Source organism: Rhinoderma darwinii, chromosome 1 (genome assembly GCF_050947455.1).
Source record: "Rhinoderma darwinii isolate aRhiDar2 chromosome 1, aRhiDar2.hap1, whole genome shotgun sequence".
NCBI classification, from domain to species: Eukaryota; Metazoa; Chordata; class Amphibia; order Anura; family Rhinodermatidae; genus Rhinoderma; species Rhinoderma darwinii.
The window spans coordinates 132937727-132963122 of record NC_134687.1 but is presented as its reverse complement, the minus strand read 5'-3'; the positions used below and the strand labels follow the sequence as shown (position 1 = coordinate 132963122).

Below are 25396 nucleotides of genomic sequence, written 5' to 3'. Positions count from 1 at the left end.
GTCCTACTTAGTTATTGGTAGCTAGAAATGTATTCCCATTCATAGAGGGAAGACGGTCAATCAATGGGTGAGACCGCCTATAGGACTCTTTAGCCCACAGTGAACAGGGACTTAAATGAGGTTATTCTGAATCTTTTTGCTCAAAACAATCAATCTGCTCAGCTCCTCCTGATCTATAAATGCTGGCCGCAGTTAGGACAACACGTTCAACGTAAAAGCTTCCTTAAAAGCGATTATTTCTAACGTCTAAGAACACTTCCTAAACTTCATTTAATGAAAAAAGTCCTAACAACTGTAGCAAATAGACGCTAAATAAATGTTAAACAAGCACTTTCGGTTTTTGTTTTTTTTGGGTCCACAAAAGTGAAGTTTTGAACTGTAACATTAAAGGCTATGTACACCTATAAAATATTATTTTTTTCTTTCAATAAAAATGTCTACCAGTGTGTTTGATGCAACTTTCTAAAATAGTATTAAAAATAATTTTTACTTTTTAAGATACAGCTGCTTTGTAACCTTTTGCAGGTTTTTTAATTCTACAGGACGGTACGAATGCGGCGATAACGTTTTAGTACTTATGCACAATAAAACATGTTCCGAGATCCATAACTATTAGGTTCCCGGCTGTCATGAGCCCCTATCCTCTGTCAAACAACTTAGATGCATCCAAGAGGTTAAGGGCTAGTACACAGTTTTTTGGCGCGGTTTTTGACACGGAAACCATGCCAAAAAAACATCCGAAATCGCCTACCCATGATTTCAATGGGAGAAAGGGGGCGTTTTTTTCCCCACGTGCTGGAAAAAAACGCATGTGGGAAAAAAAAAAGAGACACGCTCTTTCTACCCACGTTTTCGTCTCTGACCTCCCATTGAAATCAATGGGAGGCAGAGAAAGTGTTTTTTGCAGCGTTTTATGCCCGCGGTGCCCAATGGCCACGACCGAAAAATGCAAAACGCAGCAGAGAGTGCAGATTTTTCTGCCTGAAAAAAAACTCAGTGTGAACATACCCTAAACTGCCAGGATCTGAATGCTCTCCAATTCCTACAGTTGCAGCCAGCAGGATGTGTATAACAGCCGTGCTCCTGCCGCTGATCTCATGTGAACAGTGGCAGTACCCATGTGACCAATCTAGGCTCTCATGTAGAGGTACCTATGACGTCTCAATTTTGAAACTCCTCTTTGTCGCCAGGAAAATTATTGCATACTTTTAAATATGAGACTCCTGTTTCCACCTGGAAAAGGAGACTGTGATACCCAACATTTACAAGTATAGAAAAGTTTGAGTTTATAGAAACCCTGGCTGGAAAGGTTTAGAATAGAATTAAAAGTCTTAGTAGACTTTTTGGAATAACTGATGAGTGTTCTCGCTCTTCCTTTACTCGTTACTCACAGGGGAGGTTGGAGGGAGTAAATGTCATATGTGTTTATATGTGGTTACTAATATGAAAGAAATGGAAATTAATACTATGAGCGGAGGGTAGATATGACTTTCTCCGTTATTACAGTTTCTTAATTTCTTTTTGAAAACTGTAAGGGTTAAATAAAGAATTGTTAAATAGTTGTTTAGTCTGTCCCCAAAGGGGTCTCAGCCCAGACAGATCTATGAGTGTTGAAGAGGAGGCACTAAAAAAAAAAGTGTACTAAGTGACAGCAGCTGAAGTATTGCCCGATGTAAATTGGGGAAACTTAGCTAATTACATTTTTACAACACCCCTAATTGACTCAACTGGCCTAGACATTAAGGAGGCCAATGTGAATATCGTAGCCACCTTACCGCTTAACAAATACTCTGCGAGCTCGGCTGTTTTCGATACTCCTGATCACCTCATCAGGAAATGGTCGAGAAGCAGCAAAAGCCGGGCCATATAGAACAGGGTTCACGGGGCCCCGTTCTAGAGATAGGTGCGGGTCCCAGAGATGGGACCCGCATCTATTGGGCATTTATATGTCCAGGATGGGAGAACCCCTTTAAGATAGTTGTCAGCCAAACAACAGTCATTCAGCTGACAGTTATTCCTCCCGACCCCCCCATATACATGCACACTTCATTTGGCTGAGAGTGCAAATGATCTCAATAGGGAGAAAGGAGTAAGCTGCTGCTAGGTATCCGTGGCAGCGGCTTATATCCGTACAAAAATCTTTGGAAAGTCCAACAGCCTGATCTTTAACTCCGACATCTGCCCTCAGGCCATACACCTTAGATCAGGGGTCTCAAGCACGCGGCCCCTGGGGCTGTCATCTGCGGCCCGCGGGACACAGAGCCGCTATTATCGGCTCTGCTCCGAGACTCTGGAATTCCCTGACATCGCTGTCCACATATAAAACAGCGATGTCTGGGGCTTCCCCAGAGCCGGAGTCCCGGGCAGAGCGCTAGTACAGGCTCTGCTCCGGGACTCTGTGGAATTCCCTGACATCGCTGCCCATATGTGGACAGTGAGTCAGGGTCTTCACCAGAACGGAGTCCCGGGCAGAGCGCTAGTATAGGCTCTGCTCCGGGACGCTGCGGAATTCCCTGACATATCTGCCCGTATATGGACAGTGTGTCAGGGTCTTCCCCAGAGCGGAGTACCGGGCAGAGCGCTAGTATCGGCTCTGCTCCGGGACTCTATGGAATTCCCTTACATCGCTGCCCATATATGAACAGGATGTCTGGGGCTTCCCCAGAGCCGGAGTCCCGGGCAGAGCGCTAGTACAGGCTCTGCTCCGGGACTCTGTGGAATTCCCCGACATCGCTGCCCATATATGGACAGTGTGTCAGGGTCTTGCCCAGAGCGGAGCAGAGCGCTGGTGTCGGCTCTGCTCCGGGACTCTGTGGAATTCCCTGACATCGCTGCCAATATATGGACAGTGTGTCAGGGTCTTCCACAGAGCGGAGTCCCGGGCAGAGCGCTATTATCGGCTCTGCTCCAGGACTCTGGGGAAGCCTCATACATCGCTGTCCATACATCGACAATGATGTCAGGGGCTTCCCCAGAGCAGGAGTCCCAGTGATGTCAGGAGCACAGCTGGAGTCCCAGGAAGAGCCTACTAGCACTCTGCCTGGGACTCCAGCTCTGGGGTTGCCCCTGACATCTCTGTCCATATATGGACAGTGATGTCAGGAGCAGAGCTGGAATCCCAGGCAGAGTGCCAGTAGCGGCTCTGCTCCGGGACTCCAGCTCTGGGCAAGCCCCTGACATCACTGTGGCAGCATCTACAGAGGGCACTGTGGCAGCCTCTACAGAGGGCACTGTGGCAGCCTCTACAGAGGGCACTGTGGCAGCCTCTACAGAGGGCACTGTGGCAGCCTCTACAGAGGGCACTGTGGCAGCCTCTACAGAGGGCACTGTGGCAGCCTCTACAAGTGGGTGTGTGGCAGTATCTGAAGAGGACACTGGCATTATCTAGGGGTGTGTTGCATTATCTACAGAGGGCACTGTGGCCTTATCCACAGAGGGCACTGCGGCAGCATCCACAGAGGGCACTGCGGCAGCATCCACAGAGGGCACTGCGGCAGCATCCACAGAGGGCACTGCGGCAGCATCCACAGAGGTCACTGCGGCACTATCTAAAAAGGGGCTGCCCAATCTTGACATGTGTGCTAACTGAGCCGCCGGACTGCATTTAGCGACACAAACTGGAAAGCTGGATTGTTGAAATAAGCACGTGGAGAAATATCTCAAATTTTAAACCTAGGGCTATTATAGTAATTCAAATAACTAATTGATTAACAATAATTTTGTATTGTATCAAATTTGAAAGTAATGCGGCCCGTCAACTTCCCATTTTTTCTATATGCGGCCCACTTACCCGCACGAGTTTGAGACCCCTGCCTTAGATGGTCGGCTGCCTCCGCTGGAATCGGCGAGTTCAGGCAACAATCATCTAACGTGTATGAACTTCTATAGGCAAGGTTTTTTGCGGAACTAATTGGACTTTCTGTTGGTACCATTAATGGGTACAGAGGCTTTTGTTAAGGCCTTATTCACACGAACGTGTGCGTATTGTGTGCGCAAAAAACGCTGCGTTTTGCACGCGCAAACGCTCCGTGTGGCATCTGTATATGGTGCGTGGCTGCGTGATTTTCGCGCAGCCGGCATCATTATGACACTCTGTTTTTATGTTTACAAACATAAAAGCAGAGGGTGATTTTCTGTTTTCATTAATTCTTTTTACTACTGTTGCGCGAATCACGCGCGGAACCCAGAAGTGCTTCCATGTGCCGGGCGCGATTTGCACGCACCCATTGACTTCAATGGGTGCGTGCTGCGTGAAACACGGGCAAGTATAGGACATGTCATGAGTTTCACGCAGCGCACATACGCTGCGTGAACTCACTGGCAGTCTGAACGGCCACATTCACTAACATAGGTCCGTGCGACGCGAGTGAAAATCATGCGATACTATACTCCTTGTCAAAGAGCCACGTTTACACACTCTGACCCCGTCATATTAGTGCCGATGCCTCAGACATCATGGGACCTTGTCTGTTAAGGTCCTGCATACAAGTTCAATCGGCTTTTACACTTGCGAAGTCTCCCATGAACTTCCATTCGGGGCACCCCATAAGTTCACCGAGCATAGTACAACCACATGATCATATTCATTGCCATTTAGTCTATAAGTTGTTAACCCCTTGGCGCCGCAGCCATTTTTAGTTTTATTGTTTTCATTTTTCACTCTGCCTTCCAAGAGCCATAACTTTTTTAATTTTCCGTCAATGGAGTGGCGTGAAGACTTCTTTTTTTGCGGGAGGAGTTGTAGTTTCTATTGGCAATATATAAAGTACCACATAATGTACTGGGAAAGTGAAAAAAAATTCTTGGTGAGGTGAAATTGGAAAAAACTGTGATTCCTCCATGGTTTTTTGGGTTTCATTTTAACATCTTTCACCGTGCTGTATAAACAACAACTTAAAGAGGCTCTGTCACCAGATTTTGCAGCCCCTATCTGCTATTGCAGCAGATCGGCGCTGCAATGTAGATTACAGTAACGTTTTTATTTTTAAAAAACTAGCATTTTTGGCCAAGTTATGACCATTTTTGTAGTTATGCAAATGAGGCTTGCAAAAGTCCAAGTGGGTGTGTTTAACCCCTTCCCTCTTTAGCCACTTTTGACCTTCCTGACAGAGCCTCATTTTTCAAATCTGACATGTGTCACTTTATGTGGTAATAACTCCGGAATGCTTTCACCTATCCAAGCGATTCTGAGATTGTTTTCTCGTGACACATTGGACTTTATGTTACTGGCAAAATTTGCTCGATATGTTCAGTATTTAATTGTGAAAAACACCAAAAATTAGCGAAAAATTGCAAAAATTAGCATTTTTCTCTATTTAAATGTATCTGCTTGTAAGACAGGCAGTTATACCACACAAAATTGTTGCTAATTAACATCACCCATATGTCTACTTTAGATTGGCATCGTTTTTTGAACATCCTTTTATTTTTCTATGACCTCACAAGGCTTAGAACTTTAGCAGCAATTTCTCACATTTTCAAGAAAATCTCAAAAGGCTATTTTTACAGGGGCCAGTTCAGTTGTGAAGTGGTTTTGAGGGCCTTATATATTAGAAACCCCAAAAAAGTCACCCCATTTTAAAAACTTCACCCCTCAAAGTATTCAAAACAGCATTTAGAAAGTGTCTTAACCCTTTACACATTTCACAGGAATTAAAGCAAAGTAGAGGTGAAATTTACAAATTTCATATTTTTCTGCAGAAATACATTTTTAATACAATTTTTTTTATAACACAGAAGGTTTTACCAGAGAAATGCAACTCAATATTTGTTGCCCAGTTTCTGCAGTTTTAGGAAATATCCCACATGTGGCCGTAGCGTGCTACTGGACTGAAGCACCGGCCTCAGAAGCAAAAGGAGCACCTAGTGGATTTTGGGGCCTTATTTTTGTTAGAATATATTTTAGGCACCATGTCAGGTTTGAAGGGCTCTTGCGGTGCCAAAACAGTGAAAATCCCCCAAAAGTGACCCCATCTGGGAAACTAGACACCTCAAGGAAATTATCTAGGGGTGTAGTGAGCATTTTGACCGCACAGGTTTTTTACAGAAATTATTGGAAGTAGGCCGTGAAAATTAAAATCAACATTTCTTCAAAGAAAATGTAGGTTTAGCGATTTTTTTTCTCATTTCCACAAGGACTAAAGGAGAAAAAGCACCGCAAAATTTGTAAAGCAATTTCTCCCGAGTAAAACAATACCTCACATGTGGTAATAAACGGCTGTTTGGAGACACGGCAGGGCTGAGAAGGGAAAGAGCGCTATTTGGCTTTTGGAGTTCACATTTAGCAGGAATGGTTTGCGAGGCCATGTCACATTTACAAAGCCCCTGAGGTGACAAAACAGTGGAAACCCCAAACAAGTGACCCCATTTTGGAAACTATACCCCTTGAGGAAATTATCTAGGGGTATAGTGAGCGATTTTACACCACAGTTTTTTTGCAGAAATTATTGGAAGTAGGCCCTGAAAATAATAATCTACATTTTTTCAAAGAAAATGTAGGTTTAGCTAATTTTTTCTCATTTCCAGAAGGACTGAAGGAGAAAAAGCACCACAAAATTTGTAAAGCAATTTCTCCCGAGTAAAACAATACCCCACATGTGGTAATAAACGGCTGTTTGGACACACGGCAAAGCTTAGAAGGGAAAGAGCACTATTTGACTTTTTGAGATCACATTTAGCAGGAATGATTTGCGGAGGCCATGTCACATTTGCAAAGCCCCTGAGGGGACAAAACAATGAAAACGCCCAAAAAGGGACTCCATTTAGGAAACTACACCTCTTGAGGAATGCATCTAGGGGTGTAGTGAGCATTTTGACCCCACAGATGTTTCATAGAATTTATTAGAATTAGGCAGTGAAAATAAAAACAGTCCTTTTTCTTCAATAAGACGTAGCTTTAGCGCAAATTTTTTCATTTTCTCAACAAATAAAGGAAAAAAAGAACCCAACATTTGTAAAGCTATTTCTCCCGAGTACGGCAATACCCCATATGTGGTCATAAACTGCTGTTTGGGCAAACCGCAGGGCTCAGATGGGAAGGACCGCCATTTGGAGTGCAGATGTTGCTGGATTGGTTTCTGGGCACCTGTGGGCCCAAAACAGTGGAAACCCCCCAGAAGTGACCCCATTTTGGAAACGACACCCCTCAATGCATTTACCAAGGGGTGTAGTAAGCATTTTAACCCTGCAGGTGTTTTGTAGAAATTAGTGTGCGCTCAATGTTGCAGAGTGAAAATTGGATTTTTTTCCATAGATATGCCAATATGTGGTGCCCGGCTTGTGCCACCATAACAAGACAGCTCTCTAATTATTATGCGGTGTTTCCCGGTTTTAGAAACACCCTACATGTGGCCCTAATCTTTTGTCTGGACATATGACAGGGCTCAGAAGTGAAGAGTACCATGCGGAGTGGAGGCCTAATTTGGCGATTTACAAAGTATTGGTTCACAACTGCAGAGGCTCAGATGTGAAATAATAAAAAGAAACCCCTGATAAGTGACCCTCACTATGGAACTGCACCCCTCAAGGCATTAATTAAGGGGTGTAGTGAGCATTTTCACCCCACAGGTCTTTTCCATAAATGAATGCGCTGCGGATGGTGCAAATTAAAAATTTATATTTTTCCCTAGATATGCCATTCAGTGGCAAATATGTCATGCCCAGCTTATGACGCTGGAGACACACACCCCAAAAATTGTTAAAAGGGTTCTCCCGGGTATGACGATGCCATATATGTTGAAGGAAACTGCTGTTTGGGGACGCTGTAGGGTTCAGGGCCGAGGGAGCACCATTTGGCTTTTGGAGAGCGGATTTTGCTTGGTACTATATTTATTTGAGTATTGCTGGTGTTTTATAATGTGGGGGTACATGTAAGCGAAGCGGAGTATATAAGGGGCATAGTCAGGTGGTATAAAAAAATAAAAATAATCCATAGATGTGTGTTACGCTGTGAAGCAATCCTTTCCGCACAGGCCAGTGTCGCACTGATAAATGGTGTCATTTCTTATCCCCCTTTTGGTCCACACTCCGCGCCTTTGTAGTTTGGGGAATTTTGCTGGGAAAGTATTATCCTGGTATAATACGGGCACCGTCGCTTCCAGCGGATATGTTTGGGCCCTCCCCTTCCTGGTTCCCTAATTTTAGGTCCTTGATAAATCGCCTCTTGAAACAGAAGAAATGTTCCCCTCGGGCACAACTGCATATTTTTTTATTTCCTGACTTATTGGAGCCATAACTAATTTTATTTTTCATAGACGTAGCGGTATGAGGGCTGGTTTGTTGCGGGACGAGCTGTAGTTATTATTGGTACCATTTTGGGGTACATGCAACTTTTTGATCACCTTTTATCCTATTTTTTGGGATGCTAGGTAAACAAAAAAACGCAATTCTGGCACAGCCTTTTTTGTTTTTTTTATACAGCGTTCACCACGCATTATAAACTACATGTTACCTTTATTCTGCGGGTCAGTACAATTCCGGCGATACCTAATTTATAGCACTTTTTTATGTTTTACAACTTTTTGCACAGTAAAATTACTTTTGTAAAAATAATGTATTTTTTCTGTCGCCAAGTTGTGAGAACCATAACTTTTTAATTTTTTTGTCGACGGAGGTGTATGAGGGCTTGTTTTTTGCGGGACGAGCTATAGTTTTTATAGGTACCATTTTTGGATACGTGCGACTTTTTGATCACTTTTTATTGTAATATTTGTAGGGCAAAGTGACCAAAAAACAGAAACTCTGGTAACGTTTTTTACGGGTTTTTTTTACGCTGTTCACCGCGTGCAATAAATAATATAATATTTTGATACCTCCGGTCGTTGCGATACCAAATACATATGGATTATTATTATTTTTCAATAATAAAGGACTTGATAAGAGTAAAAGGGGGATTGTGTGTTATTTGATTACTTGAAACTTTTATTGTTTTCAAACTTTTATTTTTTGCACTTTTTTTTTACACTTTTTTTACACTTTTTCTCAAGTCCCACTAGGGGACTTGAAGGTCCAACGGTCAGATTTTTTTTTTTCTAATACATTGCACTACCTATGTAGTGCAATGTATTAGATCTGTCAGTCATTCACTGACAGCAAGCCGTTTAGGCTTCGCCTCCCGGCGGGGCCTAAATCGGCTTCCGTAATGGCAGAGCAGGAGACCATTGTGTCTCCTGTTGCCATAACAGCAGTCGCCAATCCCGATTGCCTGTCAGGGCTGGCGATCTGCTTGTAACCGCTACGATGCAGCAATCGCTTTCGATTGCTGCATCGAAGGGGTTAATGGCAGGGATCGGAGCTAGCTCCGGTTCCTGCCTTTACAGGTGGATGTCAGCTGTACAGTACAGCTGACCTCCACCGCTGATGACGCCGGATCAGCTCCTGACCCGGCGCCATCTTGCCGGCAGCTACGGAAGCCGATCAGGCTCCGCCGCCGGGCGGATCTTGACCGGCTTCGGTGCTAGGCAGACCGGGAGGCCAGTATTAGGCCTCCGGTTGCCATTGCAGCCAACGGAACCCCGGCAATTTCATTGCTGGGGCTCCGATGAGCTGCAAACACCTTAAGTGCAGCGATCGCGTTTGAGCGCTGCACTTAAGGGGTTAATGGCGGGGATCGAAGCTAATTTCGGTCCCCGCCGTTACAGTCGGATGTCAGCTGTAAGATACAGCTGAGATCCGACGATGATGGCACCGACTCAGCTTCTGAGCCGGTGCCAAACGTTTGACGTACATGTACGGCATTTTGCGGGAAGTCAATGCTTTCCATGACGTACATGTACGTCAAATGTCGGGAAGGGGTTAAAAGTAAAAGTCCAAGTGGGCGTGTATTATGTGCGTATATCGGGGCGTTTTTAATACTTTTACTAGCTGGGCGCTCTGATGAGAAGTATCATCCACTTCTCTTCAGAACGCCCAGCTTCTGGCAGTGCAGACACAGCCGTGTTCTCGAGAGATCACGCTGTGACGTCACTCACAGGTCCTGCATCGTGTCAGACGAGCGAGGACACCGGCACCAGAGGCTTCAGTTGATTCTGCAGCAGCATCAGCGTTTGCAGGTAAGTCGATGTAGCTACTTACCTGCAAACGCTGATGCTGCTGCAGAATCAACTGTAGCCTCTGGTGCCGGTGTCCTCGCTCGTCTGACACGATGCAGGACCTGTGAGTGACGTCACAGCGTGATCTCTCGAGAACACGCTGTGTGTCTGCACTGCCAGAAGCTGGGCGTTCTGAAGAGAAGTGGATGATACTTCTCTTCAGAGCGCCCAGCTAGTAAAAGTATTAAAAACGCCCCGATGTACGCACATAATACACGCCCACTTGGACTTTTACTTTTAAACACACCCACTTGGACTTTTGCATGCCTCATTTGCATAAATACAAAAATGGTCATAACTTGGCCAAAAATGCTCGTTTTTTAAAAATAATAACGTTACTGTAATCTACATTGCAGCGCCTATCGGCTGCAATAGCAGATATGGGCTGCAAAATCTGGTGACAGAGCCTCTTTAACTTTAATCTGCTGGTCAATACAATTACGGCCATACCAAGCTTATATATATTTTTTTAAGGTTTTACTATTTTTACAAAGAAAAAAACTATACTATACTTATATATATATATATATATATATATAGTCAAAACTTTTTTATTTTTTCGTTGATTGAGCGGTGTGAAAGTTTAATTTTTGAGAGGCGAGCTGTAGTTTTTATTGGTACAATTTTTTGGTAAATACAACTTTTTGACCACATATTTTTTTATTTTATGTACACGACTAAAAACCTTAACTATTTTTAACATCTTTGATACGTCCCCTAGGGGATTTGAACTAGTGACAGTCAGATCGCTGGTACAATAAACGAAAATACTGGCGCGTCGCCGTGTACTGTCATTTTTACCGGCTCCTATTAAGACCTGCAAGAGGCTGCCAGAAAGAAGGCAGACCTGGGTGCCTTCATCAGGCCCACGAGCTGCCATGACAGCCATCAGCACCACACGATTGCGTTGCGGATGTCGATGGGTCGTCGGATGGGGCCGCCTCTTTTCTAACGGCTTAGATTCTGCTGTCGCTATTGACCGCAGCATTTAGGTGGTTTATCGGCCAGGATCAGAATTCTCCCTGTTCCTGGCCATTAGTGCGAGGTGTCAGCTGACATCCGCAGTGCATGGAGCAGGCTCGGCCCGTGAGCCCATTCTGTACTTCAACCCCCGCATCTGGACGTACAGTGTCATTCTGGTGCGTCAAGGGTTTACGCAGCAAAAAAAAGTTCAAACAAACAGGGAACAACATGACATCCCAAGTTAAAAGGGGTCTGTCCTAATGACAGATTCACTTTAGCAGTTTTGATGCTGAGACAATTTTTATACTTTGACAAACATAATAATAAAAAATAATAATATTATACCCCATACACATATATTTTTTGAAATAAATTTTTTAAACAGGCACTTTACACTTATGTAGTTCTTCATGCAATTTCGCATCAAAGCGTAATGTTTTGCAAAGAATGTATACAAAAATAACTCGTGGCTAGAAGTCTGACCCAAACAGAGCCTGAGATGCACAATACCTCCTAAAAATAAAAAAAAGTTCATGCCACTTATGCCTATGTCTACATGTACATATCTTCACAAAATTATCAAAACTGAAAACAAAAATCTTTTTGATGCAGATTTACCCCTTCCCGCTCCTGGACGTACTATTAGGTCATGGCAGCTGTATCGTTCGCGCTCCATGACCTAATAGTACGTCTCGGGAGTAACGGCCGTTTCGGCCGTCCTCCCGACACATACAGGAGCTGTGACAGCTGCTGTCTCGTACAGCAGCTGTCACAGCTCCTACAGCGGGGACCGATCGCTGTGTCCCCGCTGATTAACCCCTTAAAAGCCACGTTCTATAGAGATTGCGGCTTTTTAGGGGTTAAGCTGCCATCGCCGGCCTGCTACACGATAGCGGCCGGCGATGGTGACTATGGCAACCGGACACCAAACAATGGCGTCTGGCTATGCCATAGACGGAAGCCTAGTGGGTCCTGACAACGTCAGGACTCACTATGCTTGCTGTCAGTGAGTAGCTGACAGTTCTAATACACTGCACTACTCATGTAGTGCAGTGTATTAGAATTGCGATCAGGGCCTCCTGCCTTCAAGTCCCCTAGTGGGACAAAGTAATAAAGTTAAAAAAAAGATGTGTAAAAATAAGAAAATAAAAGTTTTAAAAGTAATAAAAGTAAAAATCCCCCTTTTCCCTTATCAGTCATTTATTATTAATAAAAATATATAAACAAACAAATAAACTATACATAATAATTGGTATCGCCGCGTCCGTAACGGCCTGAACTACAAAATTATTTCGTTATTTATCCCGCACAGTGAACGCCGTAAAAGAAAATAATAATAAACCGTACCACAATCACAATTGTTTGGTCACTTCACCTCCCAAAAAATGGAATAAAAAGAGATCAAAAGGTCGCATGTACCTAAAAATGGTACTGATCGAAACTACAGTTCGTTACGCAAAAAATAAGTCCTCGCACGGCTTTATTGATTGAAAAATAAAAAAGTTCTGGCACTTAGAATAAGGTAACACAAAAAGTGAATGATTTTTTACAAAACGTATTTTATTCTGCAAACGCCATAAGACATAAAAAAAAACTATAAACATCTGGTATCGCCGTAATCGTATCGCCCCGCAGAATAAAGTAAATGTGTCATTTATAGCGCACGGTGAACGCTGTAAAAAAAATAAATAAAAAAATCGAATAAAAAAACAAATAGCAGAATTGCTGTTTTTTAGTCACCACGCCACCTAAAAATAGAATAATAACTGATCAAAAAGCCGCATGCACCCCAAGAAAACTACAATGGACTCCTCAAGGGGTCTAGTTTCCAAATTGGGTCACTTTTGGGGGTTTTCCCACTGTTTTGGCACCACAAGACCTCTTCAAACCGGACATGGTGCCTAATAAAAAAAAGAGGCCTCAAAATCCACTATGTGCGCCTTTGCTTCGGAGGCCGGTGCTTCAGTCCATTACCGCCCGAGGGCCACATGTGGGATATTTCTCAAAACGGCAGAATCTGGGCAATAAGTATTAAGTTGCGTTTCTCTGATAAATCCTTTTATGTTGTAAAAAAAAAAAATGGTATAAAGAGGATTTTCTGACAAAAAAAAAATATGTTTAATTTCACCTTTACTTTGCTCTAAATTTCTGTGAAATACCTAAAGGGTTCATAAACTTTCTAAATGCGGTTGTGAATAATTTGAGGGGTCTAGTTTCTAAAATGGGGTGTTTGATAGGGGTTTCTAATATATGGGCCCCTCAAAGCAACTTCAGAACTGAAACCTAAAAAAAATTAATTAGGCAATACTTCGCTTCTCACATTATACTGATAAGGAGCCCACCCCGAGATGACCCCAGTTTTGACCGTTTGTATAAACGGAGACCCCTATTAGACTGTTTCAGTGCCCGGTTTTCCCAAGCATACACCCCCGAGAAGTGTATTTCTATTGATGAATCCCTGGTACATTTTAAAGGGAGGGTTCAATTCCGCGAGTACCTGCCGGGTAAGAGGGCAAGGTATGGCGTGAAGATGTATAAGCTGTGCGAGAGAGTGCATCAGGGTATACCTACAGGTTTAGGATATATGAAGGAAAGGCCACCCCCAAACCAGACTGCATCCTGCACTACAATAGGTACATGGGAGGGATGGACTTGTCAGATCAAATCCTGAAGCCCTACAGCACCATGCGGTGTGGTATAAGAAGCTGGCCGTGCACATCATACAGATGGCATTGTACAATGCGTACGTGCTACGACGATGTGCAGGCCAGACGGGAACTTTCCTGGAATTTCAAGAGGTGATTATCAAGAACCTAATCTTTAGGGACCAAGAAGGGAGGGCACCCAGTACTTCTGGAAGCGGGGCCACACGCATCGTACCAGGGCGGCAACACTTTCCAGGAGGAGTTCCCCAAACTGGCAAGAAGGGAAAAAGTCAAAAGAGGTGCAAAGTCTGCTATAAGAGGGCGATAAGGGATGACACAATATATCAATGTGACACGTGTCCCGAATAACCAGGTTTGGTTTATAATTTACCCCAATTTTACTTACCCTGATGTACTCCGCACAGCTTATCCCCCCTCGTCTTTCCTCTCTGAGCCCTGCTGTGTGCCCAGGCAGCTGATAACAGCCACATGTAGGGTATTGCCATACCCGGGAGAACTCACATTACAGTTTATGGGGTGTAGGTCTCCGGTCAAAATGCTCACTACACCTCTAGATGAATGCCTTAAGGGTGTGGTTTTTAAAATGGGGTCACTTCTTGCGGGTTTCAACTGTACTGGGGCTCAGGGGCTTCTGCATACATGACTTCGCACTAGAAAATCCCCAGTAGGCCAAATGGTGGTCCTTTCCTTCTGAGCCCTCCCATGGGCCCAAACTGCAGTTTATCACCACAAATGGGGTATTGCGGCACTCAGAACAAATTGCGTAACAGAATGGGGTATTTTGTTTCTTGTGAAAATAAGAAATTTTCAGCCAAAACTACATATTATTTGAAAAAAATTATTTTGTTTTCATTCCCAGCCCAATTCAAATAAGTTCTGTGAAGAAACTATGGGGTCTAAATGGTCACATTACCCATAAATGAATTCCTTGAGGTGTGTAGTTTCCAAAATGGGGTCACTTCTGGTGGGTTTCCATTGCTTTGATACCTCTGGGGCTCTGCAAATGTGACATGGCACCCGAAAACCAAACCGGCAAAATCTGGACTCCAAAGAACAAATAGCGCTCCTTTCCTTCTGAGCCCTCCCATGGGCCCAAACGACAGTTTATCGCCACAAATGGGGTATTGCTGCACTCAGGAGAAATTGGGCAACAAAATGGAGTATTTTGTTCCCTGTAAAAATAAGAAATTTTGCTAAAAAAAATTACATCTTATTGGAAAAAATGCCATTTTTTTAATGTCACAGCCCAATTGAAATAGGTGCTGTGAAAAAACTGTGCAGTCAAAATGCTAACAACAACCATAAATGAATTCCTTGAGGGGTGTAGTTTCCAAAATGGGGTCACTTCTGGTGGGTTTCCATTGCTTTGATACCTCTGAGGCTCTGCAAATGCGACATGGCACCCGAAAACCAATCCAGCAAAATCTGGACTCCAACAAACACATAGCGCTCCTTTCCTTCTGAGCCCTCCCATGAGCCCAAATGGCAGTTTATCACCACAAATGGGGTATTGCCACACTAAGGACAAATTGGGCAACAAAATGGGGTATTTTGTTTCCTGTGAAAATAAGAAATTTTGATCACAAATGACATTTTATTGGAAAAAATGAATTTTTTTTCATTTCACAGCCCAATTCAAATATGTGCTGTGAAAAAACTGTGCGGTCAAAATGGTAACAACAACCATAAATGAATTCCTTGAGGGCTGTAGTTTCCAAAATGGGGTCACTATTGGGGGATTCCTACTGTTTTGGTACCTCAACACCTCTTCAAACCTGGCATGCTGCCTAAAATATATTCTAATAAAAAAGGAGGCCTCAAAATGCACTAGGTGCTTCTTTGCTTCTGGGGCTTGTGTTTTATTCCACGAGCGCAGTAGAGCCACATGTGGGACATTTCTAAAAACTGCAGAATCTGGACAATACATATTTAGTAGTGTTTCTCTTGTAAAACCTTCTGTGTTACAGAAAAAAAAATGAATAAAATTGAAATTCAGCAAGAAAAATGAAATTTGCAAATTTCACCTCCACTTTGCTTTAATTCCTGTGAAATGCCTGAAGGGTTAAAAAAACTTTCTAAATGCTGTTTTGAATAGTTTGAGGGGTCTAGTTTTTAAAATGGGGTGTTTTATCAGGGTTTCTACTACATAGGCCCCTGAAAGCCACTTCAGAACTGAAGAGGTACCTTAAAAAAAAGGCTTTTGAAATTTTCTTAAAAATATGAGAAATTGCTGTTTATGTTCTAAGCCTTGTAACGTCCAAGAAAAATAAAAGAATGTTCAAAAAACGATGCCAATCTAAAGTAGACATATGGGGAATGTGAACTAGTAACTATTTTGGGTGGTATAACCGTCTGTTTTACAAGCAGATGCATTTAAATTCTGAAAAATTCATTTTTTTCAACATTTTCTCTAAATTTTGCAATTTTTCACCAATAAACACTGAATATATCGACCAAATTTAACCACGAACATGAAGCCCAATGTGTCACGAGAAAACAATCTCAGAATCGCTTGGGTAGGTTTAAGCATTCCGACGTTATTACCACATAAAGTGAAATATGTCAGATTTGAAAAATGGGCTCTGAGCCTTAAAGGAACAGTGTCACCAAAAAAAATTTTTTAATAGGTTAAAGATGTTAGTGCTTTATTAAAAACATTTGGATTTATTTGTGTGTTTGTGTGTTACTTTTTTTTATTTTTACACTTTTTCTTCCCTATGGGGGCTGCCATTTTTTTTTCCATTGCTGTAAGTGTCGATTAACGACACATACAGACATGGAATACGGCAGCTCCAGTCCCATAGGGACTGCGAACGGGGCCCGTTCCATCCACTATCGTGTACGCCGCTGTGTGGGAACGGCGCATGCGCCGCTCCCACACAGTTCAATTTGAAATGCGCGCCGTCCGGCGCCATTTTCCTGTGGACCGGAAGTCGCGGCCGGACAGTAAGATTACTACTTCCGGTCGCGGCTTCCGGACTTGTGCACATGGAGCAGCGGCAGCAGACGGAGCGGATGGACCGGAGGGAGCGGCGGCGACTGGAGCAGGTAAGTTATTTCTATGTATGTTCGTGTTTCAGTGTGTTTACTACTGTATGTTAACCTTCTACACTGTGTGTTAGCTCAAAAAATGGCGACACACAGTGTAGGAGGTTAGACCGTTCAAACCCCTCGTTTATCCCGGCACTAGCCAGGATAAAGGAGGGGGGGATGCTGAGAGCTCACTAGAGCGAGGGATTTTTAGCCAATTTTGCAGCATAAAGCAATGTGGTTGCTTTACCACATGCAATGCTGCAATTTTGGGAATGGCTCCATCTAGTGACCAGTGCTGGGAAATATTATAAATTGAATCCAATTTATAATATTTCCTGACTCGTGAAAAAAAAAATAATAATTAGAACAATGTTTAATCACCTATACACTAACTGTTTAACTAAAAAAAAAAAACATGTTTTGCTGGCAACACATGTCCTTTAAGGCCAAAACTAGGCTGCGTCCTTAAGGGGTTAAACAGCAGAGTCATGGAGTCAACAAAGGTCCCAATTAAGTGCAGAGGGTTATTAGATGTGAAACTGCTCATCTTCTTGACCGTTTGGTAGAAAAACACAAAAAAAGCCACCCTAAGGTCTCCTTCACCCAGAGTTTTGCCTGGCTTTTTAAACTGAATGAAAAACCGTATGTAAACGCTACAGTGTTTTTTTCAAATGCAACATGCATTTTTTTATGCATTTATTTTTATTTTGTACATGAATTACATTTATTTTTATTTTGTACATTAATTGTCCCTAGTGTTTTTGAAGTCTCAGAGAAGCTTAAAAACACGCCATAGCTAGAGCATGCTGCGTCATGGACCTTAAAAACGCAACCAAATAGCTGTGTATGTTGGCTTTCTCATATTTTACCAAGTAAATATGTAATATATCAGACAGGGTAGCATAAAGAAGTGACGGACACGCTGATTTGAGTGTGCTGGCATTTATTAGGTAATGTTCAGCAGTTTATAAGAATTTAGTAGCTATACTTACGGCGTGCGGTTAGCGACGCACGGCTTCAGTCCTAGTGTATTTATACTCCACTGAGCTCTGGGACTCTGCAAGGACATAGAAAAAGCCTGTGAGTCCTGCTTGCCGTGCCCAGCACGGTGCGCTATTCTCTCCGGCAAAACGACAGGCACCATGACAGAAAACCGGTGCAACCCATTGTAGTCAATGGGTTCGGTCAGGCACCATTGGTGTCCGTCACACGACGTACCACCACTTCAGGTTTTTCCATTGTTCTGCTCCGTCATAAGAGAAGAATGGCGGGAAAAAACGTAAATCATAATTTTGATCAGGAATAGACTGGGGTCAATCAATTATGTGCCTGACCTGTAAAGAGTCTATTGTATCATGGTTTATATAGCGCTCCTGGTAGATTTCTAATTATAAAAACATGAGCTGCTCTACTTACAGCAACCGTGTATTTGCATCTGTTGGACGGTCACTTGTGAATACGGGTTGATTGGTTGAGATACACACATTTAAATAATAAGTCTGGAGAACCCCTACATGCATGTACTTTATACTACAGGTTAGGTTAAGAAACCTTAAACATCATTAAATAATCATTATAGTTATATGCTGCCTATATGACTAGGTGAAATGTCAAGATGTTTAGTTATTAGCAATCAGTTATACGGTGGTCAATGAAAAATCTCAGACCATCAAAAATTGCCATATTATATGTTCACAAATAGATTATTTCAAAAACATCTACAAGTGCTCAGTATCACACTAGATACGTGATTTTTACTCCCTGGTTGCCGTGTCTAGCTAAAGAGTAAAGCCATGTATAGTTTGAATGATCAGGACCATGGGAAAAGTTTTTTTTTTTTAACTTTTATTATTTTTTAATACATGTATATTAGAAATCTGTATGATTTCCTATTCTATAAATAAATTAATAGAAAAAATTAAAAAGATGGACAACCCCTTTAAGGATGGACTCACACAAAGCGTTTACTTGCCTTTTCAGTGGCATTTTACTGCCCGTCATTTCTGTCCCAAAAATGCTGCAGCCAGATGTCACTTTTAAGTCAGTAACAAAATATGATCAAGCCTACATACAAAGCGTTTCGTTGCATTTTTGTAGCGTTTTTGGGTTCACTGGCATTTTTTTTCAAGATGTAGTATGCTGTAAGTATTGTTTTTTTCATAGGCTCCTCTACAGGACTTTAAAAACAACAGGAAAAAGGTCATACAATAAAAAACGCCACTAAAAACACATGTAAAAAATTTCCAAAAAAGAACACTTAAAGGGGTATTCCAGTTACAACAAGTTACCCCCTTATCTGTAGAGTAAGGGGTAACATGCTGATCGGTGGGTGTCCCCACCGTTTACGAGAACACCCACCGTTCAGCAAGTTACCCCTTCACCCTACATAACTTGCTGTAACCGGAATACCCCTTTAAAACAGATGGCATTTTTTTTTTTTTTACAAAAAAGTGTGTATCAAAGGAGCCTAAAGGGTTTTTCGATCACTGATAAATTGGAGGGGTCCGACTCCTGGCACTCCCGCTGATCAGCTGCATGTAGGAGCCGCAGCCCTTAGTTGTTTACTCATGTATAGCGCCGTACATTTGGTGGTGGCTATGCCTTGTACTGCAGCTCACCCACATCGACTTGAATCAAATTATAGCCTCAAAAAAACCTTTCATTTTATGGATTTAAGACTGCAAGTTAAAAACGTTTTCTGGAATATGAGAGTGTAAATCACACCCACAAAATTCATTTTTGGTGTAGTTTTCCTTTAAGCTTAAAAAAAAAAAAATTAAGCCGTTACACAATCAGGACAGCCTTAGAAGCTCCATTATGTCAACTTGGAAATGGTTAGAAGTTTATAAACTTAACAACCCATAACTTACACTGCTAAATATAGAACCACTATTTTGTAAAGCAGAGTCAAAACATACAAAATCAACTTACCCGAATCTCTTGAAGGTTGTGAAAGTTGTTTCCCACTCTGACCGAGATTTTACTTGGTGTGTAGCTCTCATCCGACTTGTAGTCAGCATAAATACATAAAGCCTTCACAGTAGTCTTTCTTCTGTAAAGCCAGAAAAATAAAAGAACATAGTAAAAAAAAAAAGCACAATGAAAGCTCATCAAAATGTTTTTGTAGCATAGTAAAACCATGGGCACGGTGTACTTTTCCGCTCGAAATCATCTGTAAAGTCTTGGAACATACTTGCACATATAAACAAGTCCTACTAAACAATACGTTGCAGGATGCGCCGGAAGTGCGGTAATTAGGAGACCGTGGAAGCAAAATACTCATTTTAGGCTCAGGGCTATTTTGTGGATTTAAAAAGGACATTCTATGGGTCAATTGGCAATTAGAGCCTGCAATTATTTTATGAAATTGTTGGATCCTATTTACAGTTCATCCTATCTTTAGACAGGGAGCTTAAATGAAAGGTAATGATAAAACCAGAATTTTATGCTGGCCAAACAATATTTAGGGATGAATATAAGGTGATATGTTTTTGTGATGGTAATCACTCCTCTTTAGGAGAAAGGACTTGTACGTAATTTACTTGGTGGTACTTTAAAACTGTATTTTACGCATTCTCGGCCTGAGTATAGAACCGCTGTGTGACTACTTCGTATAACTTAAAGTAAATGAGGAAAATATATGGATAGAGTTCCAGACGCCAGGTTCCTTTAAAGGGAAAGTTTTGTCTATATTTATTTTACCCCTTAGGGTATGTGCACACACACTAATTACGTCCGTAATTGACGGACGTATTTCGGCCGGAAGTCCCGGACCGAACTCAGTGCAGGGAGCCGGGCTCCTAGCATCATAGTTATGTACGATGCTAGGAGTCCCTGCCTCTCTGCAGGACAACTGTCCCGTACTGTAATCATGTTTTCAGTACGGGACAGTAGTTCCACGGAGAGGCAGGGACTCCTAGCGTCGTACATAAGTATGTTGCTAGGAGCCCGGCTCCCTGCACTGAGTTCGGTCCACTACTTGCGGCCGAAATACGTCCATCAATTACGGACGTAATTAGTGTGTGTGCACATACCCTAAAACTAGATCTATAAGGCTTCGTTCAGATCTGCGTCGTGACTCCTTTCATGGGTCTTTTCTGTCAGGGGAAGCCATTAACGGAATTCAAACTGAAACAAATGGAAACCATAGGTTTCCGTTTGCATCACCATTAATTTCAATGGTGACGGACCCGGAGCAAATGGTTTCCGTTTGTCACCGTTGTGTAAGGGATCCGTCGTTTTTACGGAATGAATAGCGCAGTCGACCATAATTTCCGTTTGGATTCCGTTCATGGGTTCCCCTGATGGAAGGTTCAGACGGATCCCCGGCGCCGATGTGAACGAAGCCTAAGAAATATTATATAATGTAATAAAAACTACCCCAAAGCATCATACTTGCTCATCTCACAAGATGTTTTGAAGAGGAATAATAAAACTTTGTTCATTTTATTAAACGGATTAAAGACAACCAAAACCATTTGTTCTTTCTATTTTCAATGAAAAAAAAAGCTTTCAAACTGGTTCCAATAGCTCTTTTAATTGTTTTGATTTCTAAACAGGGTCGGGCTGTTACTGGGGCGTGCGGTGAACGGGATTTCACGGATACGCGTGCTTTTATCATATCAGTTAGGAGTATAATAAATCGCTTTTGTTTCTTACAAGTGTGTGGCAATACTACAATATCGCAGTTTATTTGGTCTAGAACAGGAGAATCTTATCCGACACATAAATACCTCTTCCTGACTCTCTGGCACCACCCCCGGACGAATGCTCCCAGCCGAAACGCGCGTCGGGTGTGACGCCAGACAGCACATCTTTCACCCATGGGTAAGCTGCTAGTATACAGCAATACGTACTTTTTATATAGCCATTTGTTTGTATGAGTTAACAATATGTATCTATGTTCCTTCTTGTTTACATTGACCTGGGACTTCACATGTTAATCAGAATGCTGGCGAATTTGCTACATTTTTGGAATTGCTCTGGGTTGTATCATGATATTCTATATATACACATACATTATGTGTATATACAGCTATATACTATTCAATATTAGTAGTTGTCTGGCCTCTTCTTTTCACACGGTGGTAATCATCTCTGATTTTAATGTTTGTATTTTTTATGTTTTCTATAAATAAAGATTATACATTTTATTAGTAAAAGCGTGGGTCTGACTCCATTTCTAGGTTTTCATCTTCATCCTCTATTTTTTAACATGGAACTATTTATTTACCCACATTTTCCCCTAGTCCCAGGACTGTCATTTTATTCAACAACCTTTTGTGTGGTACAGTATCAAATGCTTTGGAAAAATCAAGATTAATGACATCTAATGACTAAATGGGGTTTTACACAGGACGATTATCGGGCAGACGAGCGTTAATATAATGCTCGTTGCCGATAATTGCCCTGTATAAACAGGGGAACGATCCGCAGATGAACATGCAAACGCTCGTTCATCTGCTGGTCGTGATGTTTTAAAAAAATATATATATATATTATCGTTGCCGGCAGCACATCTCCCTGTATAAACAGAGAAATGCGCTGTCGTCATGATAATGGATGGGGACGAGCGATCGGAGCAATGACCGCTCGTCCCCGTCCATAGCTTCATGTGACAGGAGCAAGCGAGCGCCGATCATCGTTGTCTCGTTGATCGGCGCTCGCTGCACCGGCCACTTATCGGCCAGTCTAAAAAGGGCCTTAACCCCAGTCCAATCTTTTTCAACCATTATGATTCCCCTGTGATAGGTCCTCTAAGTATTTTTTGTTTGTGAGAAAAAATGGACGACAACCTACTTTAGAGTTGGCAATACAACTTCCATATTGGTTATCATCAAGATTTTACAGATGCATTATTGATTTAGAGGGGAAAATGCTCAAAAGATTCCCCTTAAAGAAAACTGTGAACCACCAGCCATCTTTTCTTGAAAATGAAATGGGCAATGGGACTGGTACACCCCTCGGATGCTGCGTTCAATAGGGATCTCAGCTTGTGAGCGGTTTTTAGCCACCGTGATCGCTGGGTTGACGGTGGCTGCAATGGCATACATATTTGGTATCGCTGCTGCCGTAACGACCTGAATTATAAAAAATAATCTGTTATTTATCCCGCGCACTGAACGCCGTAAAAAAAAACTAGAAAATACTGCCAGAAACGCTGTTTTTTTGGTCACTTTGTCTTCCAAAATTTTAAATAAAAAGTTAGCAAAAAGTTGCATGTATCCAAAAATGATACCTATAAAAACTATAGCCCTCATATGGCTGTCGACGAAAAAATTCAACAGTTATGGCTCTCACAACATGGCGACAGAAAAAATACATTCTTACAAAAGTTATTTTATTGTGCAAAAAGTCGTTAAACATAAAAAAGTGCTATAAATTTGGTATCGCCGGAATCGTACTGACCCGCAGAATAACGTTAACATGTAACTTATTATGCGTGGTGAACGCTGTATAAAAAGAACTAAAATACTATGCCAGAATTGCAGTTTTTTGATCACCTTGCCTCCCAAAAACACCTCTATGAAATCTATGACACACCTGTGGGGTAAAAATTCTCACTACACCCCTAGATGAATTCTTCAAGGGGTGTAGTTTCATGAATGGAGTCACTTTTGGAGAGTTTCCATTGTACTTGTACATTAGGGGCTTTGCAAAAGCGACATGGTGCAGAGAAACCAATCCAGCAAAATCTGTACTCCAAAAGCCAAATGGCGTTCCTGCTTTTCTGATCCTTCCCATGTGCCCAAACAGCAATTTATGACCACGCATGGGGTATTTCCGTACTCCAGAGAAGTTGCTTTGAAAATGTTGGGGTTCTTTTATTCCCTTTATTTGTTGAGAAAAATAAAAATTTTGAGCTAAAGCTACATCTTATTGAAGAAAAAGGATTGTTTTTATTTTCACTGCCCAATTCTAATAAAACCTATGAAACCCCTGTGGGGTCAAAATGCTCACTACACCCCTAGGTGAATACCCTGAGGGGTGTAGTTTCCTAAATGTAGTCACTTTTTTGGCGTTTTGGTCCTTCAGGGGCTTTGCAAACCATTCCTGCTAAATTTGAGCTCCAAAGGCCAAATGGCACTCTTTCCCTTCTAAGCTCTGCCGTGTGTCCAAACAGCCGTTTATTACCACATGCGGGGTATTGTTTTACACGGGATAAATTGCTTTACAAATGTAGTGGTGCTTTTTCTCCTTTAGTCCTTGTGGAAATGAAAAAAATTTGCTAAACCTACATTTTCTTTGAAAGAATGTAGATTTTAATTTTCACGGCCTACCTCCAATAATTTCTGCAATAAACCTGTGGGGTCAAAATGCTCACTATACCCCTAGATAATTTCTTTAAGGGGTCTAGTCTCCCAAATTGGGTCACTTTTGGGGGATTTCCACTGTTTTGGCAACGTAAGAGCCCTTCAAACCTGATGTAGTGCCGCAAATATATTCTAATAAAAAGGAGGCTCAAAATCCACTAGGTGCTCCTTTTGCTTCTGAGGCCGGTGCTTTAGTCCATAAGCACACTAGTGCCACATGTGGAATATTTCCTAAAACTGCAGAACCTGGGCAATAAATATTGAGTTGCATTTCTCTGGTGAAACTTTCTGCGTTACAAAAAAAATGGATTAAAAATGAATTTCCTCAAAAATGAGATTAGTACATTTCACCTCTACTTTGCCTTAATTCCTGTGAAACGTCTAAAGGGTTAAGAGAATTTCTAAATGCTGTTTTGAATACTTTGGGGGGTGCAGTTTTTAAAATGGGGTGACTTATTGGGGGTTTCTAATATAAAAGGCCCTAAATACCGCTTTACAACTGAACTGTCCCCTGTAAAAATGGCCTTTTGAAATTTTCTTGAAAATGTGATAAATTGCTGCTAAAGTTCTAAACGTTGTAACGTCCTAGAAAAATAAAAGGATGTTCAAAAAGCGATGCCAATCTAAAGTAGACATATGGGGGATGTTAATTAGCAACAATTTTGTGTGGTATAACGGTCTGTCTTACAAGCAGATACATTAAAACGTCGAAAAATGCAAATTTTTGCAATTTTTTGCTACATTTTAGTGTTTTTCACAATTAAATACTGAACATATCGAGCAAATTTTGCCAGTAACAAAGTCCAATGTGTCACGAGAAAATCTCAGAATCGCTTGGATAGGTGAAAGCATTTCGAAGTTATTACCACATAAAGTGAAACATGTCAGATTTGAAAAATGAGGCCCTGTCAGGAAGGTCAAAAGTGGCCAAAGAGGGAAGGGGTTAAATGTGGCAATAGACATAATAATCATTCAAGATCGGGAACAAATGATATTCCTTATGTCCATGGTACTAAAATGATCCTGACAGCCTGAAATTTGTTTCTTTGGTTGGAGTAAGTACAAGACTTATTTTCTGTTACTAATGAATGCTAAAATCTCCTACTTTTAACCCATATGAGCCAAAATACTTGAATCTACAACATTGGGAAGAGTATGTTCACACCAGGAGATTTTGCCACAGATTACTGCAACGTGTGTGTAAGCACACTGAATGATACATTTTTAGAACCTATACATTATAAGTTTGGAGTAAAAAGGTATTTTCAATTATATTTCAAACATTACTATGTGAATATTATGTAGAAGAGGAATTACTGAAACATGACATATA

The 25396-nt window shown here is 41.8% G+C and overlaps 1 protein-coding gene across 15 annotated transcripts in view; it reads right to left on the bottom strand.

The window, feature by feature from the left end:
• ANAPC10 (anaphase promoting complex subunit 10) overlaps window positions 1-25396 on the bottom strand; it is a 104463-nt gene that overhangs the window by 65685 nt on the left and 13382 nt on the right. For 11 of the 15 annotated variants that reach the window (XM_075860393.1, XM_075860387.1, XM_075860389.1 and 8 more), the window contains exon 5: window positions 19682-19802. In XM_075860393.1, the coding sequence (XP_075716508.1) occupies window positions 19682-19802 (121 nt within the window). Of the gene's footprint in view, window positions 1-17742; window positions 17808-17835; window positions 17994-18727; window positions 18928-19681; window positions 19803-25396 lie in introns of those variants that run through there. The other 4 variants (XM_075860398.1, XM_075860399.1, XM_075860401.1 and 1 more) reach the window with 3 other exon arrangements.